The sequence below is a fragment of the Papaver somniferum genome, chromosome 11 (assembly GCF_003573695.1).
Source record: "Papaver somniferum cultivar HN1 chromosome 11, ASM357369v1, whole genome shotgun sequence".
NCBI lineage: Eukaryota > Viridiplantae > Streptophyta > Magnoliopsida > Ranunculales > Papaveraceae > Papaver > Papaver somniferum.
Genome location: NC_039368.1, coordinates 30,998,063 through 31,017,116, shown reverse-complemented (window position 1 = coordinate 31,017,116; position 19,054 = coordinate 30,998,063). Strand labels below are relative to the sequence as shown.

At 39.2% G+C, this 19,054-nt stretch overlaps 2 protein-coding genes and 1 pseudogene across 4 annotated transcripts; all 3 read left to right on the top strand.

Moving 5' to 3' along the window:
* Positions 1-9,080: 9,080 nt before the first annotated feature.
* LOC113325563 lies at positions 9,081-9,180 on the top strand (annotated as a pseudogene).
* Positions 9,181-13,520: 4,340 nt separating this feature from the next.
* On the top strand, positions 13,521-17,261 carry LOC113322565 (DEAD-box ATP-dependent RNA helicase 41-like). Of its 3 annotated transcripts, XM_026570674.1 has the most exons (4): positions 13,641-13,658; positions 14,488-14,604; positions 14,966-16,532; positions 16,742-17,261. In XM_026570674.1, exons 2-3 carry the CDS (start codon positions 14,535-14,537, stop codon positions 16,522-16,524), a joined length of 1,629 nt encoding a protein of 542 aa, XP_026426459.1. In that variant the 5' UTR covers positions 13,641-13,658; positions 14,488-14,534; the 3' UTR covers positions 16,525-16,532; positions 16,742-17,261. The 3 variants fall into 3 exon arrangements, with proteins under 3 accessions (XP_026426460.1, XP_026426459.1, XP_026426457.1); XM_026570675.1 differs by having other exon boundaries at positions 13,521-13,658; positions 14,978-17,261; XM_026570672.1 differs by having other exon boundaries at positions 14,966-17,261.
* A 74-nt stretch (positions 17,262-17,335) lies between these two features.
* On the top strand, positions 17,336-18,653 carry LOC113322567 (inositol polyphosphate multikinase beta-like). Its single transcript, XM_026570679.1, has one exon. The coding sequence runs from the start codon at positions 17,422-17,424 to the stop codon at positions 18,334-18,336; it is 915 nt and encodes a 304-aa protein (XP_026426464.1). The 5' UTR covers positions 17,336-17,421; the 3' UTR covers positions 18,337-18,653.
* The last annotated feature ends 401 nt before the right edge of the window (positions 18,654-19,054 follow it).

Here is a 19,054-nt window from a genome sequence, read left to right as displayed (position 1 = left end):
GTGGTTTTTAGCTTAGGGTTAAAATTGTAAAACCTTGCATCTGATATGACGTCACTCTGTAAGGAAACAGAGCCATGAGTGTTAACCTATCCACTGACATATTTATTGAGCCATTCAATATATTTACGTGAAATTTATCCAGACTGGTGCATGTAGCAACCATCCCATGTTCTGTAAATTTCGGTGCCTTGCTTATATTCACTTAATATAAGTTTCTTTGAGTGTTTTTTATGCTATGTTCCCCGGCTGAACCCTTAATGTTGATATGGCATGACAATTTTTATTCACCCACAGCAGAGTAGCACGGATTTCCAAATATCAAGGATAAGGTATTTGCATGAGGTATTCAATCAAAAAGCATGCTGCTCTCTGGCCATTAACTTAAAGAACTCTGTATCAACACATAGAATTCAATCAATTATTTTTGCGTCTTGCGCAGTATACCAGACCTTGCTTGTCGAAAGTAATCCTACGCAAACTAGGTAATTAATCCGCCATGGATTAGTAGGTGCAAAATCTTGCCCGAAATCAGAAAATAGGGAGCCACAGCAGCAAAGGGAGGCGTTTCCATGCCTTAGGCCAACTGGCGCCACTTGCCATTGGACACACCCCGTCCTAAACCGGCCCTACTTCCCTCGACCAATCAGGTCGCCTCAAACTAGCCACACGCACATAAGTTGTGATCGGGACCTTACTTGTCGGACCCACTTCCCATCGACCAATCAGGTTGCTCTAAATCCGCCACACTCACACCAGAAGTTGGACACGCCCATGCTTGGACGACCCCTCTCCTTCCTGCCGACCAATCAGGTCACTTTAAAAAGCGCCACGAGCACTAGAGGTGTAGGCGTGCCTTATGTTTGGCCGCCCCTTTTCTCGACCAATCAAGTCGCTATAAACTCGCCACTGTACATTAAAGGACAAACACACCCTACTGCGCCGCCATACTAACTGGCAACCCAAACGCGCTCTGCCATAACAACATTGGCATGCCAACATGCCACCCTGTCGCAGTAACATGACAACATGCCACTCTGCCGCAGTAACATGCCAATGTGCCACAAACAACGCCATATGTGCTAACCTACCTCCAGTTCATGGCCAACGCCATGAAAAGCTTAAGATTAGGATTTTCTGGTCAAAGGCACGCCTATGCATTAACTAAAGCCCTAGTTTCCAGTCGTGGCACAAATTACGCCACTTCGACGCCACAACATGCCACGAGCCGTGTGGGATCCAGGAAGCCCTAGGGTTGGCGCCATATGATAGACACCCACGGCAATCCCTACTCCTGTGGACGTTTCCACACTATGACCTTTCCATAACTCCTTTGGCATAGCTATGCAGCCATTTTCACAAAAATATCGTCATGCCGCGGTCGCATGCCACACGCACTAATTAGGGTTTCGACATTGCAAACCCTAATTTGGGAAAAGTTGCTACACCAACCAAAGCCAAATAATGTTTCACAGAGCGTTGGGATTGATGTGGCAACGGGGCCAATGTTTCCACGCCACATGTGGGTCCAACACCACAGCGCCAAACCCTAGCATTGGTCATGCCGCCAAACCCTAGCATTGGCCATGCCGCCAAACCCTAACATTGGACATATGATGTGATTTGTAGATAGTGGTAAAAGTGGTTCGATTCTCAGACTTGTGAAGGATATTAATTAGACTTAAATTATAATATCAAAATAGAAAACTCACTAAAAATTATAGCAAACTCAATCAAGGTTGATATCAATATTAAAAGAACACTAAGGCTAAGATTCCACTATTTTCTAAATTCAAAGTGATTTAATCCAATATTTATATTCATGCAATTTTTTTCGTTCAATTTGATTCTAAACTATTGCAACAAGTAGATCCTCAAAATAACAAGTGTAAATCCGAAGCATATAACATCAAAAACCTAGGTCCAAGCATGCTCTATCAAAAGAAATAACAATTGTTTAACAAGAATCATTCAAACAATTTTCACTCAAGGCAAAACAATCATAAAAATAATTGCGATAAATAAATAAATAAGAATATACCACTTTTTGTTGGAAAAATAGCTTCCCTTATCGCCTCAGCAATGGGGTTTAGCTCCTCATATTAATCACTTGCTCAAAATACATGTTTGTTGCTCAAAAGTTGATTAAAAGAGTGAAAGGTGTAAAACAGCTAATTTGCAACAGCGTAAAAGTGTTACAGATCTCTGGTACAAAGAGGAATAATGATTAACTGTTGTATATAAACGTTACTGCTCTTCTGCTGTTGAACAACGACACTGTTCTGCGACTGTTTTCCGTGCGTCAATGTTCTTCGTGTTCTTCCTCTTCAGCAGCAGCAGCAGCAGACTCTGATTCTTCTTCTCTGGCTCTCTTCAGGTCCCCAAACTCTCGACACGCCTTCTATATGACCCAAACAATCTATTTATATCAAAAATACCGATTAAATCTCTCCCAAATCTTCCAAAATCTCTTTCCTTCTCTTCACGGCAAAGTTGCGGCAATTTCTTGTTTTAGAATTTCTACGCGTTTCTGAGCTTTCCTTTTTATTCTAAACTCTTCCTTAGATAGATACAAATCTTTGGGAAGGTTTACAACACTTTAATCTCTCTAAAATTCCCTAAAACAGGTCACACACGTGACTTTCCATATTTTCTGTTGTGATAAAAATTCGTCGATTGAGCCCAGTCTAATCGATTTCAACACCCATATCAGATTCCTAGACCCATAAGGAGTCTATCCTATGAAAATCAGAGGTTTAATCGACCTCAAACTCCTTCAAATCAAGAACCCTAAATCTGCCAGAAACTGTCAAGATATTTCCCGCCAAAACCTATAATTCAAATCTAGAAGATGGTCACCCCCTATCCAGAGTAGGGGTGCGATTAGCAGCTGCCTGGAAATTGGATGCCCCTTAGTAATTAGGTTACCCCTTATCCAAAGTGGGTCCGAATAGCAAATGTCCTCCATGAACGCAAAAAACTTTTCGAGCCAATTTCCAAAATTTATTCCAAAAAACCTACAAAGAATAAAAACCAAATAATACAAAATGAGCACTAACAATATATACAATGAGACATCAGACACAAAAATGTGTCTATCAAATACCCCCAAACCTATTATTTGCTAGTCCTCGAGCAAAAATAAAATAGAAATAAAATCCTAACTCACTGTCGCAGGCATCGTCGATTGCATTTAGCGTATGCAATAAGCCTTTAAACCCCTAGGTGTCCCTAGTGGCGGAGTGTTGTCTCCGGAGGGCTTACCAGAGGTATACCCACAAAACCTTTATACTCCAGACCCTAGCTATCTACACAGAACCTTGGAAGGCACTAAAGAATCTCCTTGGTTGGCATACTTATTGACTACAGGAGGAAGTACCCTGATGCGAAATTCCAATTGTTGTACACGAGTTCGCACTCAAGCATACTAAAATTCATATGAAGTGACAGAGCTCTACTCAGATAGTCGCACTATGGACATCAATATCCGGAGTCAAAACTAATCACATGGATAGATCAAGAAGATGGATATAGAAAAACATAGATGGTTTTGATGTTTACTAGGTGAACGGTGTTTCTCATATCTGTCTGAAGGCCTCCGCCAAAATGAACCTATCCTAATGGACTGAGATACTAGTCTGACTAATATCAACACACTGGCATATACAAGGGAACCAGTGATTGATAATCCTAACTCTAGGTCAACACAACTGGCATATACAAGGGTTCCAGTGGTCGACTTTATTGAATTTATTCCAGTTGGTCTGATGGTCTGGTCTCTTTCTTTTTTTTTTTTGTATCTCAATCACTCTAATTCACCCTAGCATTGGTAACAACTTGAATCGTGAGCCCCACCTAATCACTTAGAGAAACATAGTTTAAAAACAACAAAATAAAAACAGAAGTGAAAAGGACTCAACGAGATATGGTGAAACTATCATGTTATTTCTAACACCTGAGCTCTGTGCTTTTATGAATAGACTCTTTAGATGTTGCCATCTAGTCAGATTGGTTCCTCAACTCCTACAACCAAAATGCTTCCATCCACTTAGATTGGTTAGTGCCATCCTTAATAGGGATAAATTTCTAGGCTCTGGAGTTTATTTATTGCAACGAAAAGGTAACAAAAAGTTCTACCCCACCCCCAAACTTAAATCTAACATTGTCCTCAATGTTTCTAATAAAGAACAGTACCAAAAATATAAGTAACATGAGGAAATAGTAAAGAGAGAAGTCGGAAAGATAGTACCTGGGTGAAGTGTAACCAAAAACCTACAAAAATATTATACAACATACAAAATCGCCTCGATGGTCAATCAAGGTAAACAGGGTCCTCCAGAGGGACCTCCTCAACATCACCTGTAGGAAAAGGCTCTAAAAAGGGCTTCAATCGCTGACCGTTAACCTTCGAAGAACTACTACCATCTGGTGTCTCAATCTCAACAGCGCCATGAGGAAAAACAGTACGGACCACAAAAGGACCGGTCCACCGAGAGCGCAACTTCCCGGGGAATAGATGCAAACGAGTGTCATACAGAAGAACTTTTTGACCTGGAGAAAATGACTTTCGTAAAATATTCCTATCATGCACAAGTTTCATTTTGTTCTTATACTCCTTAGCACTATCGTATGCATCTCTACGAATCTCGTCCAACTCATTGAGCTGGAGCTTTCTTTGAGCTCCTGCCTTGTCAAGTGAAAAGTTTAAGTTCTTAATAGCCCAATAGGCTCGATGCTCTAACTCAACAGGCAGGTGACATGCCTTGCCAAACACTAAACGATAAGGTGACATTCCAATGGGTGTCTTAAACGCAGTACGGTAAGCCCATAAGGCATCAGTAAGCCTCGACGACCAGTCTTTCCTTTGGATTAACTGTTTTCTCTAGAATACGTTTAATTTCCCTATTGGAAACCTCTACCTGACCACTAGTCTGAGGGTGATATGGGGTTGCTACTTTATGGGTAATACCGTATTGTTTCATTAAAAGAGCAAACGGTCTATTACAAAAGTGTGAACCTCCATCACTAATTATAGCTCGCGGCGTACCAAAACGTGTAAGTATATTCTCTTTCAAAAACTGGACTACGACCCTGTGGTCATTCGTTTACACGGAACCGCCTCAACCCACTTAGACACATAGTCTACAGCGACAAGTATGTAAAGATAACCAAACGAAATAGGAAATGGACCCATAAAATCAATGCCCCACACATCAAAGACCTCAATCACTAAAATAGGGTTCAAAGGCATCATATTTCTACGGGAAATGGTTCCTAACTTCTGGCAACGCTCACAAGAAACACAATGACTATGGGAATCTTTAAACAACGAAGGCCAGTAAAATCCACACTGCAAAATCTTAGCAGCAGTCTTCTTAGCACTAAAATGACCCCCACATGCATGTTCATGACAAAAGGAGATAATACTAGACTGGTCACTCTCAGATACACATCTCCTAATAATCTGGTCCGGACAATACTTAAACAGATAAGGATCGTCCCAAAAGAAATGCTTAACCTCGGCTAAAAACCTAGAACGATCTTGCTTACCCCAATGTTGAGGTTCGACCAGTAACAAGATAATTCACTATATTTGCATACCAAGGTGATTGGGAAACAGAAACAATTGTTCATCAGGAAACTGTCCCTTATAGGAAGGGAATATTAGGGGAACTAACAACTAGCCTAGACAAGTGGTCTGCTACTACATTTCTGCACCCTTTTGTCTCTAATGTCGGAAAATTCTTGTAAAAAGGATCCATCTAATCAATCTAGGTTTGGTATCCTTCTTAGATAAAAGGTATTTCAAAGCAGCATGATCAGTATAGATTATCTTAGAATAATAGGATCTAAACTTATCCAAGGCAAACACGATGGCTAAAATTCCTTCTCGGTAGTTGTATAGTTCATTTGGGCATCATTCAGAGTTTTGCTAGCATATAAATCACATGAGTAATTTGTTTTCTCGTTGACCTAGCACAACGCCTATAGCATAATCTGAAGCATCACACATAATTCAAAGGGTAGGTTCCAGTTAGGTGCCTGGACTATCGGGGCAGTAGTGAGTAAAGTTTTAAGCTTCTCAAAAGCCTCTAAACAAGCATCATCAAAGAAAACTTAACATCTTTGCAAGCAAATTGCAAAGAGGTCTAGAAATCAAGCTAAAATCCTTAATGAATCGACGGTAAAAACCTGCATGCCCTAGGAATGACCTAATATTTTTACGGTTTTTGGGACCTGTAAAGTCTTAATAAGGTCAACTTTGGCTTTGTCTACCTCTATACCCTTTGAAGAACGATGTGCCCTAACACAATTCCTGATTTAACCATGAAATGGCATTTTTCCCAATTAAGCACTAAATTTTTTTCCTTACACCTAGTCAACACTAATGTCAAATGATGCAAGCACTCATCGAAAGATGAACCAAACACTGAAAAATCATCCATAAAGACCTCTAAAACCGTTCTACCATATCAGAAAATATGCTCATCATACAACGCTGAAAAGTTGCAGGGGCATTACATAGCCCGAAAGGCATGCGTCTATACGCAAAGGTACCAAAGGGACAGGTAAAAGTGGTTTTCTCTTGGTCTTCTGGGGCAATAACGATCTGATTATAACCGGAGTAGCCATCTAAGAAGCAATAGTGACTATGTCCAGCTAATCGCTCTAGCATTTGGTCGATAAAAGGAAGGGGAAAGTGATCCTTCCTTGTGACCTTGTTCAATTTCCTATAGTCAATACACACACGCCATCCCGTGGTCACTCGGGTTGGGATTAATTCATTATTATCATTCTGGACTACAGTGATACCTGATTTCTTGGGGACAACCTGAACAGGGCTGACCCACTTACTGTCTGAAATTGGGTAAATAATACCCGCATCTAACAACTTAAGCACCTCTTTTCGAACTACCTCTTTCATGTTAGGGTTCAGTCGACGTTGCATCTCCCTAGAAGGTTTGGAGTCTTCCTCTAAATGAATCTGATGCATACACACAGTAGGACTTATACCCTTAATGTCTGCTATAGTCCACCCTAAAGCTTCCTTATTGTCTTGAAGTACATTTACTAGCCTACTTTCCTGATCACTATCCAAATCGGAAGCTACAATCACAGGTAAAGTCTCAGATGGGCCTAAAAACACATACTTTAGAGTATCGGGTAGTGGTTTAAGGTCCAACTTTGGGGGCTCTTCTAAAGAAGGAATTAGGGTAGTCTCAGAAACTGGTAACGGTTCGAACCTAGCTTTCCATCTATCAGTGTCTAACACAGGGGTAGAATCTAATAGAGCATTCACCTGTTCAATAGTGCTATCGTCGTCAAAATCTAAACCAAAATGGGATAGACAACTTTCTAATGGGTCTTCAGACAAAATGTTTGGTAATGACTCCTGAACTAAGGCTTCTATCATGTTCACCTCTCAACACATGTGTCATCTAGCTCATGAGGTTGCTTACTGACATTAAAAATGTTCATCTCCATAGTCATATTACCAAAAGATAAACTCATCACACCATTTCGACAGTTAATGATCGCATTAGACGTAGCTAAAAATGGGCGACCTAAAATCACAGGTATCTGGTTCTCTGGGTCAGGGACAGGTTGGGTATCTAGGACCACGAAATCCACTGGATAAATAAACTTGTCGACCTCAATAAGAACATCCTCGATAACACCTCGAGGGATTTTAACAGACCTATCAGCTAACTGCAGTGTCATCTGAGTAGGTTTCATTTCACCAAGTCCTAGCTGTAAGTATACATGGAATGGCAGTAAGTTCACACTGGCTCCTAAGTCAAGTAAAGCTTTTTCTACCCGGAAGTTACCTATTGTGCAAGCAATGGTAGGAGAACCTGGGTCTTTGTACTTTGGAGTTGTGGTGTTCTGAATGATTGAACTTACGTGACTAGCTAAAAAGGCTTTCTTATGGACGCTAAGTTTTCGCTTTCGCGTACACATATCCTTAAGGAACTTGGCATAAGCAGGAATTTGCCTAATTGCATCTAATAAGGGAAGGTTTATGGTAACTTGCTTAAAAACCTCCACTATGTCATTAAAGTTCGATTCCTTCTTTGTTGGTACTAATAGCTGAGGAAATGGGGCTCTAGGCATAAAATCAGACCTTTCAGGAACCGAATTCACATCATCAGAAACTTTATCAGTCTCTTCAGCTACTGGTCCTGAGAGGTGAGATCCTGAGGGGTGAACTACAGTATGTTCACTATCGGGCATGGTTACCTTATTGTCTACAACTCTACCACTTCTAAGGGTTCTAACAACATTCAATTGATTCGATGGTTTTGCACCTAATTCATGAACTCCTCTAGGGTTGGGTTGTGTTTGACTAGGAAACTTACCTTTTTCTCTCAAAGAATCACTTATCAGACCAACCTGGGTTTTTAACTCGGAAATAGCCTGACTATTTTCTTGTCCTATCCTGTTACTAGCTTGTAGACTTGTTCTACGGATAACTGAAATTTTGCAGTTTGCTGAGTTAACAAGGCGAGAGATTCCTCTAAACTTAGGATTTTCTTATCTGACTGATTCTGAAACTGAGCTAGTCCTGAAGGATTCTTAGTATAGCCAAAACCTGGGGGAGCATTAGAATTACTAAACTGACCTTGACTTTGGCCCTTAGACCACGAAAGGTTCGGATGGTTTCTCCAACCAGGATTATAGGTTTCTGAATATGGGTCAATCTTTTGACGGTTATCAAATCTAGTGTTATTATAAAGAGCATTGGCTGCTCTTCAATATTCTGGCCTTCCCAAAAAGGCTCCACTCTACCACTAGTCTGGCCCACTTCTAAGGCTTCTAACCTTTTTGCTATAACAACAATTTTGGCATCTGATTCATAGCCTCCTTCTACCCTATTAACGTTTCCTCTACTTAAAAGAATTTTTTTCTGGGGTGCCCTACTATTTTCCCATTGCTGGGTTTTTTCGGTGATTTCATTAAAAAAATCCATCGCCGCATCAACAGTTTGGTTTTCAAATCCACCAGTGCATAGAGACTCAACCATGGTCGTTGTGGAATAATCTAAACCCTCATAAAGGATTTGAACTAGCCTAACCTTTTCTAAACCATGATGAGGACACTGGGATAATAAATCATTGAACCTTTCCAAATACCTATATAAAGATTCTCCCTCTTGTTGTGAAAATGTGCATATTTGCGTCCTAATCGACGATGTTTTGTGCCTAGGGAAAAACTTATTGAAAAAAGCAGATGTAAGTTTTTCATATGTCTCAATTGACTCGGAGTCCAAACTATACAGCCACGACTTGGCCTTATCTTTCAGGGAAAATGGGAATAACCTAAGTTTCAAAGCATCATCATCTAAGCCTCTAATTCTTAGAGTACTAAAAATTTCCTCAAAATCCCTAACATGGTAATAAGGGTTTTCATTTTATTTCCCTAAAAAGATTGGGAGCATCTGTAAGGTCCCAGGTTTCAGTTCATAGGGTGCCTCCGTTTCAGCGAACTTAATACACGAAGGACGAGTAGTCCTAGTTGGATTCAACAAAGCTTTCAAAGTTGCCATTTCTGGCGCTATCGGAGCAACATGGATTCTCTCCTCAGTCAAAGGACGTTCAAAAACAAACTCTTCAAAATTCGGACTTTCTAGATTAAGGTAATCGAGACGCTTCGAACTACTAGGTTTCTCTTTAACAAATCTACCTAGTGCGTCTCTTTTACGTTCAGGCATACAATAGAATTTTCTAAATTGGAAGGGTAAGCAAACACAGATCAAGGCCGACTCAACCAAATCAAACCTATTGATTTATAGCAAACAAAAAGCATGATGGATCCACTTAGATTGTTTCTAGACCAACTTCTAGTCCTTCGAACGGGAATTCGTTACAATTTAAGCAAACCCCTCTGGAATCAATCCGAGTTAACATAAGTTGAATAGAGGCGAGGGAAGGTCGGTGGAGCTTTGATACCCAAGGACTCACCGGTATTACAAGGCGGCGCAGTCACGCATTCAACTTACAGAAACCGTCAAGAACTTTGAAGTATGCTTAAAATAGTAACCAATATTTTTCGAATGACTTTCCTGTTAAGCTCGTTACCCTATCGGTCTCGTTCTAGTCAAAATTTTAGGCTTAGGTTCGCGTAATTTACGTGTTCCTAAAGCGGGCAAGAAGAGAACGGTGATGAAATCCGAACCCTTATCTTGTATGGCCAGGCCTTGCCCTTTACTAGAAAAATAAATGTCCGTATTCAGTCCTCAACATATATGCATACGAAGGAGTCCAGCAACTCGCTGACAGGGGATTCGCGAGTGTTTAGAATCTTACCTCCCGTTCCAGACGAGGGAAGAATCAGTTGTAATCGACTCGGGCCACTGACTCTGATGTCTAGTATACGAACCCAAGGTGCAGAGACAACATCGTAATTGTCCTCCTTCTCTGCAAACAGTTTATATTTAAAGTACCCTTCCGTAGGGTAATAAAAAAAATAATGTCCCAAAGTCCAAAAAAAAGTAAAGAAAAATTACAAAAATAATAAACCCTAATACAATTTTTTTTTCCTAAAAGAAAATAAACAAACCCTAAACTAAAATTGTCTAAAATAAAATTGTCTTCTTTTCTGTTCTTTTTGCTTTAATCTTTAGCTCCAAGTCTTTATGAACTCACCAAACTCTTTGGCTCAATTTTCTTTATGATCCAGAACCTGTAGACACAAGATAAATACCCAAAAACATAAAAAAGGACAAAAATAATAATTAAAAACTAAAAAACTAAAAAGTAAAAAAAAATAAAAAAAATAAAAAAAATCTAAAACTCTAAAAACAAGTCCGCGTCGGCGTCGCCAAAAATTGATGTGATTTGTAGATAGTGGTAAAAGTGGTTCGATTCTCAGACTTGTGAAGGATATTAATTAGACTTAAATTCTAATATTAAAATAGAAAAATCACTAAAAATTATAAGAAACTCAATCAAGGTTGATATCAATATTAAAAGAACACTAAGACTAAGATTCCACTATTTTCCAAATTCAAAGTGATTTAATCCAATATTTATATTCATGCAATTTTTTTCGTTCAATTTGATTCTAAACTATTGCATCAAGTAGATTCTCAAAATAACAAGTGTAAATCCGAAGCATAGAACATCAAAAACCTAGGTCCAAGCATGCTCTATCAAAAGAAATAACAATTTCTTAACAAGAATCATTCAAACAATTTTCACACAAGGCAAAACAATCATAAAAATAATTGCGATAAATAAATAAGAATATACCACTTTTTGTTGGAAAAATAGCTTCCTCTATCGCCTCATCAATGGGGTTTAGCTCCTCATATTAATCACTTGCTCAAAATGCATGTTTGTTGCTCAAAAGTTGATTAAAAGAGTGAAAGGTGTAAAGCAGCTGATTTGCAACAGCATAAAAGTGTTACAGATCTCTGGTACAAAGAGGAATAATGGTTAATTGTTGTATATAAACGTTACTGCTCATCTGCTGTTGAACAACGACACTGTTCTGCGACTATTTTCCTTGCGTCAATGTTCTTCGTGTTCTTCCTCTTCAGCAGCAGCAGCAGCAGAAACAGAGTTTGATAAAACTCCTATTCTTGTCTTTGTAAACCTAAAAATAAAGGTGGGCTAGGATTCAGAAATGCTCAAAAATTTAATTTAGCAATGATAACTAAATTATCCCGGAGAGTAATAACTGAGCCAAAAGCCTTATGGGTGTCACAGTTAAAGCCTAGATACTTCAGAAAATCCTCTGTTCTCAATGCTAAAACCCCTACAAGTAGTTCTTGGATTTGGAAATGCATAAGTAGGGGTATACAGCTTGTTGAATAAAATAACATATGGGAAACAGGGATGGCTTAAATATTAACATTTGGGATGATAGATGGATACCCAAAATGGAAAATAACCTTAGTAGCTTTAGGATAGCTACAAATTCTCACTTAACACTTGTGAAGGATCTGATTGATCCACTCACTAAGAAGTGGAACTCTGTCTTAATTTTTGAAATGTTCCTGAACATATTGCTAGGAAAATAATCAATACTAGAATAGTTAGAGACAAACCAGATACTCTTAGATGGCTCCTTGCAAAATCTGGTGTTTTTACTGTGAAATCTATATATAACAAACTTACTGAAACAACTGTGAATCATTACAACTTAGGACTGCCAGACTCTTTTTGGAACAAATTATGGAATCTAAATGTGTCTCAAAGAATTAAAATTTTTGCCTGGTTTACATAATGCCCTCTCTACGAATCTGAAACTGTCTAAATTTATGGAGGATATTCATCCTAACTGTTCTTTTGGCTGCAATGTTGTAGAATCTATAGAAAATTTACTACTTTTTTGTCCTTTTGCCAAGTCTGTCTGGTCTACAGAGCCATCTCCTGTAGTGCTTAACTTTGACAGTTCCATAACCTTCCTGGATATCTGTAAGGATTGGATTGGGAAAACAAATCCATCTATACCGATAGAAATAATCCTGCCAAAAGCCTGGTTCATTTGGAAGGAAAGATGTAATAGAGTTTTTGAAAACAAACAACAAACTAGTGCTCAAGTAGGTTTAGAAATACAAAGATTTTTAGATATCTAGTATAAGGATAACATCCCAATTAGGCAACCATCAACTGACAAGCCTGAGATTTATAAATGGTCTCCTCCTAAGAGAACACAACTGAAACTCAATATAAATGTTGCTTGGATTTCTGTGGATACACCTGTAGGTTTCTCTTTAATTCTTAGGATTGATGCAGGAGACTTTGAACAAGGCAGAGCAGGACCATTCACAACTTCTACTTCTGAAGAAGCGGAAGCCATAGGAATGTTGCAGGGAGCTAAATGGGTAGCTGAAAGAGGAGTGTCCAACTTTTCTGTGGAAGGTGATTGCAAGAATCTTTTTGATTGTTTGAATGGGAAGGCATCACAAATTGCATGGCAGAACCAGACAATAATGGATGAAGTTAAAAGAGAGTTCAATCAGTGTCATAATTTTTTAGGTTTTTATTTTGTACCAAGAACAACAAACAATGTAGCTGATGTTTTGGCCAAGGAAGCCAAATCCTTCAGAAACATTCTCAATTGGAGGAATGAGCCTCCTTCTTGTATTAATTATGCTTTAAAAGTAGATAAATCAAATGTTAGGGTTGAAACTAATAGCTCAACATTCGATGGCTCTACTCATCTTGATGTAAGGGTTACTAACACCCTTAGTTTTTTTGAATACACCTGACTTACAAAAAAAAAAAAAAAAAAAAAATCCCAATTGACGCCCTGTTAGATTTAAGAACCTTGGAACACATAGCATCCGGCACTGTAGTTATTCTGAGGACCTCAAACGTCGTCAACTAGTGAGCACGGCTAGAGCAGATATCTTGCTTTGGCAATTTGGTAGGGCAGGCGAGTCATTGTCTCCAAAATCACCGAATGTCAACCAACAGTCTCGTTCAACTTTAAACAATTTGACCGACCTTTGTGTAAAAACCACCCCAAGTGTTTTCTCTCTTTATCTCATCGCTATTGATTTAGGGTTACTTCGCATTATCCATTCATCCAATACTTCTCTTTCAAAAGTTAATGCTGTGAAATTAACCCGTTCACCCGTCGTTTTCTCTTATTTCTTCATCAAGTTTAACAACCACCGCATTTCCATCAACCAAGGCTCTACAATTTAAGTAAGCACTGTTCAGATTTTTGTAATGTTATTTTTTTTGTTTTTTAATTTCTGATTAGATTTCTCCATAATTTTTTATTTTTCTTGATCTGTTCCTGGACTATTTTCTTTGTTCCACAACTTCAACTAAAACATACGGAGAATTCGGCTCTGTATGAAAGAATTTGTTGTTATAGAAGTAGACATATTCGTATCATTAGGAATCTTTGGTGATATCAGGTCATATTTTGTGAATAGCAATCAGGATGATTTCACAAGGTTTCAGTTTACTTGCACCTGCAGTCGGCATGGATTGATCCGCTTGCCTTGTTGTTGAATTGTTTGTAGTTTAACAGACCTAGACTGTTGATAATCTTGGAATATGAATTTATGTTTACTGTAAAACAAACAAACTACTCAGTAGGTGTTTGGTAAAATGTGTATCCTCCTTTGGTGTGACAAGCTTGTGAACTTGAATGATGACTATTCTTCTGTTTCACTTTGAACTAAATGATTTATGCACCAGTTTTTTCTGTGTACCTGGCAAGCTTGATGCAACTTTGAATGTCAATTTTTTTGTAATTTTGGAGTAGTTTTATTATTTTGCATGTGCCAACGTTTACACATGACTAGCGTACCTAGCAGCTGTGTAACTCCGCGTTTGGGCCTATGCGAAGCTCCAGAGTTTTGTAAATATGCTGCAAATTTTTCATGCATGCCAAGCAGGGCCTTGATGTTTAAACCATCTTTGGAGGGTTTTTGAAGGTTACTACATGATATATCTACCGTGAAATACGTGATGGAGTTTCACATGATATTTACTTGTCTGTGGTTTCCATTACATATTGTAGGTCCTAAAAGTTATATCTACTCGTGTAAGTTCTTTCGGAAACCGTACATGGAAGACAAACATGAGGTTAATGACCACAAAACTTTGTCGCCAGTAACTCACAGTGGTGAAGCCACAGGTAATTGGGATCTAGTCGACTCTTTCTTTTCTTTTTTTGTGTGTTTTTTTATGGTCGCATTTATAGAAATGTGATTGTCATGCGTGATCCAATTTTTGCTGAATATTTGAAAAACACTCGTGTGACATCAGTAGCTTTCCCATTCAAAGTGCAAGCGACATTCTGTTACATTGTATAAATTAAGAGTCTGAGGCATTTGTGCTAGTTTGTTGGTTATCGAGGTAGTACTGAAGGTTCTAAGTTGAATTGGTGATTTTGTTGCAAAATTCATCAGTTATCTCAAACTCTAGTAGAGTAATGTCTTTAAGTTTTGTGTAGATTGTAAGGGTATAAGACCAGTGACATAACTTTTGAAATGTAGTGTCTGATGCAGTGAGTGTAGTGAAGGAAAAGTGTTGGGATCAGAGAGAAGCCTTACCAGGGGAACCTTGTTGTGTTATTTGTGGTCGCTATGGTGAGTATATCTGCGATGAAACAGATGACGATATTTGCAGCATTGAGTGTAAGTCAACCCTGCTTGGTAGGCTCTCCAATGCCCAAAAGCGAGAAAAACTCCCACATCAAGTAAGAATACCTGTTGTTGATGAATGCGTTTACGTTAGGGATAATGATGATGATATATTAAAAGCTCCTTCATTAAGCGACAATGAGGTGGAAGTGCTTCGGAACAAACTTGAGATACAAGTCAAGGGTGCGAGTGTTCCTCCCCCTATTTTGTCATTTTCTTCTTGCAATCTTCCTCAGAAGGTCCAGAAAAATCTAGAAGCTGCAGGATATGAAGTTCCTACACCTATCCAAATGCAAGCCATCCCTATTGCTTTAACTGGCCGAAATTTACTTGTTTCAGCTGCTACAGGCTCTGGTAAAACAGCCTCCTTTTTGGTTCCCATAGTTTCTCGTTGCTCAAAATTTCGCCTTGCGAACCCCACCAGCCAGAGGAAACCTTTGGCAATGGTTTTAGCACCAACTAGAGAGCTGTGTGTGCAGGTAGAGGAACAAGCTAAGGTGCTTGGAAACGGTTTACCCTTTAAAACTGCTCTTGTAGTTGGTGGTGAGCCAATGGCTGGACAAATCTACCGCATTCATCATGGGGTGGAATTGATTGTTGGAACTCCTGGTAGGCTCATTGATCTTTTAACCAAGCACAATGTCGAATTGGATGAAGTTTCTATCTTGGCATTGGATGAGGTAGATTGCATGCTTGAGAGAGGCTTTCGGGATCAGGTTATGCAGGTTTTTCTAGCTCTTTCTCAGCCTCAGATTTTAATGTACTCGGCGACAGTTCCTCGAGAGGTGGAGAACATCGGTAGTTTGTTAGCTAAGGATTTGGTATTTGTCACTGCTGGAAAGGATAATGGGACAAACAAGTCTGTGAAGCAAATAGCTATCTGGGTGGAGTCGAAGCATAAGAAACGGAAACTCTTTGAGATACTAATGAGCCAGCAGCATTTCAAACCACCTGTTGTGGTATTTGTGGGTTCAAGACTAGGAGCTGATCTTCTCTCGGAAGCAATCACGGTCACCACTGGGATAAAAGCTCTACCATTTCATGGGGAGAAGCCCATGAAGGAACGGAGGAACACGCTAAGGTTGTTTTTGACTGGGGAGGTTTCTATCATCGTAGCTACTGGTGTTTTAGGACGGGGAGTAGATCTTTTGAAAGTGAGACAAGTAATTGTATTTGACATGCCGAACTCGATTAAAGAGTACATTCACCAGATTGGAAGAGCTTCTAGATTGGGAGAGGAAGGGACAGCGTTTCTCTTTCTAAATGAGGAAGACAAGAATCTGTTCCAGGATTTGGTTGGAATGCTGAAATCATCAGGAGCTGTTATTCCTTGGGAGCTTGCTAATTCACGGTATAAGAATATTTCTTATACCACTCGTGGGGAGCAAAACAAGAGGAAGTGTGGTTCTTAAAACTCTAGGTAAGTTTTCGAGTATGGTGCCTTACCGACCAAACTCTTGGCTTTGGCAAAGTATAGTCACCTCTTGCACCTAACTCTCAACACCCCCTGTCATCACTCAAATCACTTCCCCGTAAACCTGCAACTTAACACTGGCTAGCTTCACGTGGTTCATTCGCTAAAGAGATAATATGATACACAAAACTTACTGATATCACATTATTTAGTAGAACTGCAGGCACTTACCTGGCAAGAGAACTTGGAGGTCAATTGGAAAGTAAAGAATGCTTTTCTGTTACAGGTTTCCATTATTCTTTTTGACCAGTGTCATCCACATAATGAAGATGTTTGGTCTTACTTCATTTTGTGGTATAGCATCGGAGCTTCACCTTTTGGCTATAAAATTAACAGATCAGAGTTCTTAAGCAGTTACCCTTCGGAGCAGTTACCTTCTTGAAAGGCTTTCCTAAATAAACAATCTTAAGCATGCTAATGAATTTCTTGGTAGTTTTACCTTGTTCAGTGAGTCTAATTATAACCTAGGATTTTGAATCTTTATATGATGTACAACATCTTTCATGGAAGTTATTTAGTAGCTTTATATCTTCGGCAAGTTTTTTAGGATTAGAATTTCTTATTTTCAGAAATTATTTATTTTTGTATTAAAATTAGGAGTTTTGGTGTCTTCCTATAAAAGGATGCAAGTCTATATTGTTGGTCATATTATTATTAAATGAAGATTGAGGTTTCTCTACAATTCTCATACTTATGCTATTCATTTCTTTGTTTCACGCTTCCTTTCTCTGTCAATATTGCAGAAGGATTCCTTCACTGTTGATCATTTATTGTAGATACTGATAGTGCTGAGACAAAATATAGTAAATCACCTTCAGCTTTTATTATCAAGACAATGCTCAAGGCCCCTGATCATCAGGTTGCAGGCCATCAAGCTCATGCTGGAAAGCTTGGGCCACTCGTAGATGATTCTGGTCGCTTCTACAAGCCCCTCCAAAGTGACGAGCGCGGCACCAAAGAGGCTGCCTTCTATTCCTCATTCTCTTCCAATAGCAAAATCCCGACTCCTATTCGTCGATTTTTTCCTACTTACCACGGAACCCAACTTCTAGAAGCTTCAGATGGATCTGGTATGCACCTTCACCTTGTTTTGCAAGACATTGTCTCAAATCGCCTGGACCCATCTGTCATGGATATCAAGATGGGGTCCAGAACTTGGTATCCCCAAGCTTCAGAAGACTACATCATGAAATGCCTTAAGAAAGATAGAGAATCAACAAGCGTCCCCTTGGGTTTCAGGATATCGGGTTTACAGACCTATGAAAGTGAAAAGCTTGGTTACTGGAAACCTGATAAGAAGGTCGTCCAAGATTTTACGTTAGAGGATGTTAAGTTGACTTTAAAGAGGTTTGTCTCTTCCAACCCGTCTTCAAATGCAGAACCTGATTGTGCACTTGCATCATTAATCTATGGTGGGTCGGATGGGATTCTGGCACAATTGTTGGAGCTGAAAGCATGGTTTGAGGATCAGACAATGTACCAGTTCTACTCTTGTTCCGTTCTTATGGTGTATGAGAAGGCGGGGGTGGGAGAGGAAGGGTTGCGCTCCCGCTCAGGTGCTGAAGTTAAGCTTGTTGATTTTGCTCATGTCGTGGATGGCGAAGGTGTCATTGACCATAATTTCTTGGGTGGGCTCTGTTCTTTGATAAAATTTGTGTCAGATATACTAGTTTCTTCTACTAACAGGTCTAAAGCTGAAGGTGATCTAAAGGAACAGCCTGAGAATATTGCAAATGATGTGAAAGCATAGGCGGTTGGAGAGAAATGACACCCTTAGTTGGTGGGAAGCACTATTCGATGTCTTTCGAATTTTTCTTTACCATAGCTGATTGAGCTCTCTTTACGTTTTAGAAGCGCCTTTTAATGGAGTTTACTTATAACAGAGTAGATTTGTTTAGCTTATCATAGATTGATCTGTGGCGAATCAAGTTCAACCCATAAGCTAATTATTAAAGGTGTAAAACTTTATTTTATAGTTAAATAAACCCAGTGATCCTGGAAACTGATTGATGCTGTAATAGGTACATTTCACTTAAAGAATACTCTGTTTCTCTTTTCTTCTTTTGAGTTTGGGTTGAATTTTTAAGTAGTAGATGTGGTAATTTCTTGTCCCTCTTCAATCTCTTCGCTTTTATGTGATTTGTATGGTTGTGTCCTAATTTGCACTAGAAGGCATCAACTCTGTGGGGTCTGGATCTTGACTCTTTCTACACTTCCATAACTGCCAATAAATCACAGCTTAGAAGTTAGAACCTATAAGAATATATTCCTTGGTAAAGTGAGCCGAGGTCCAATTTCTTCTGGAACGGCCTGTTCCCATTGAATCGTCCGTTTTTGAGCCTACTAATAGGACAAGCAGGTTCGAAATGTCTCCCATGTTTTAAACAACCTTCTAAAGTTTTAGAACGGTCAAGATGGGCATAAGCAGGTCAACGTTATATCGACTCAATCACTCAACGAAAGAGAGC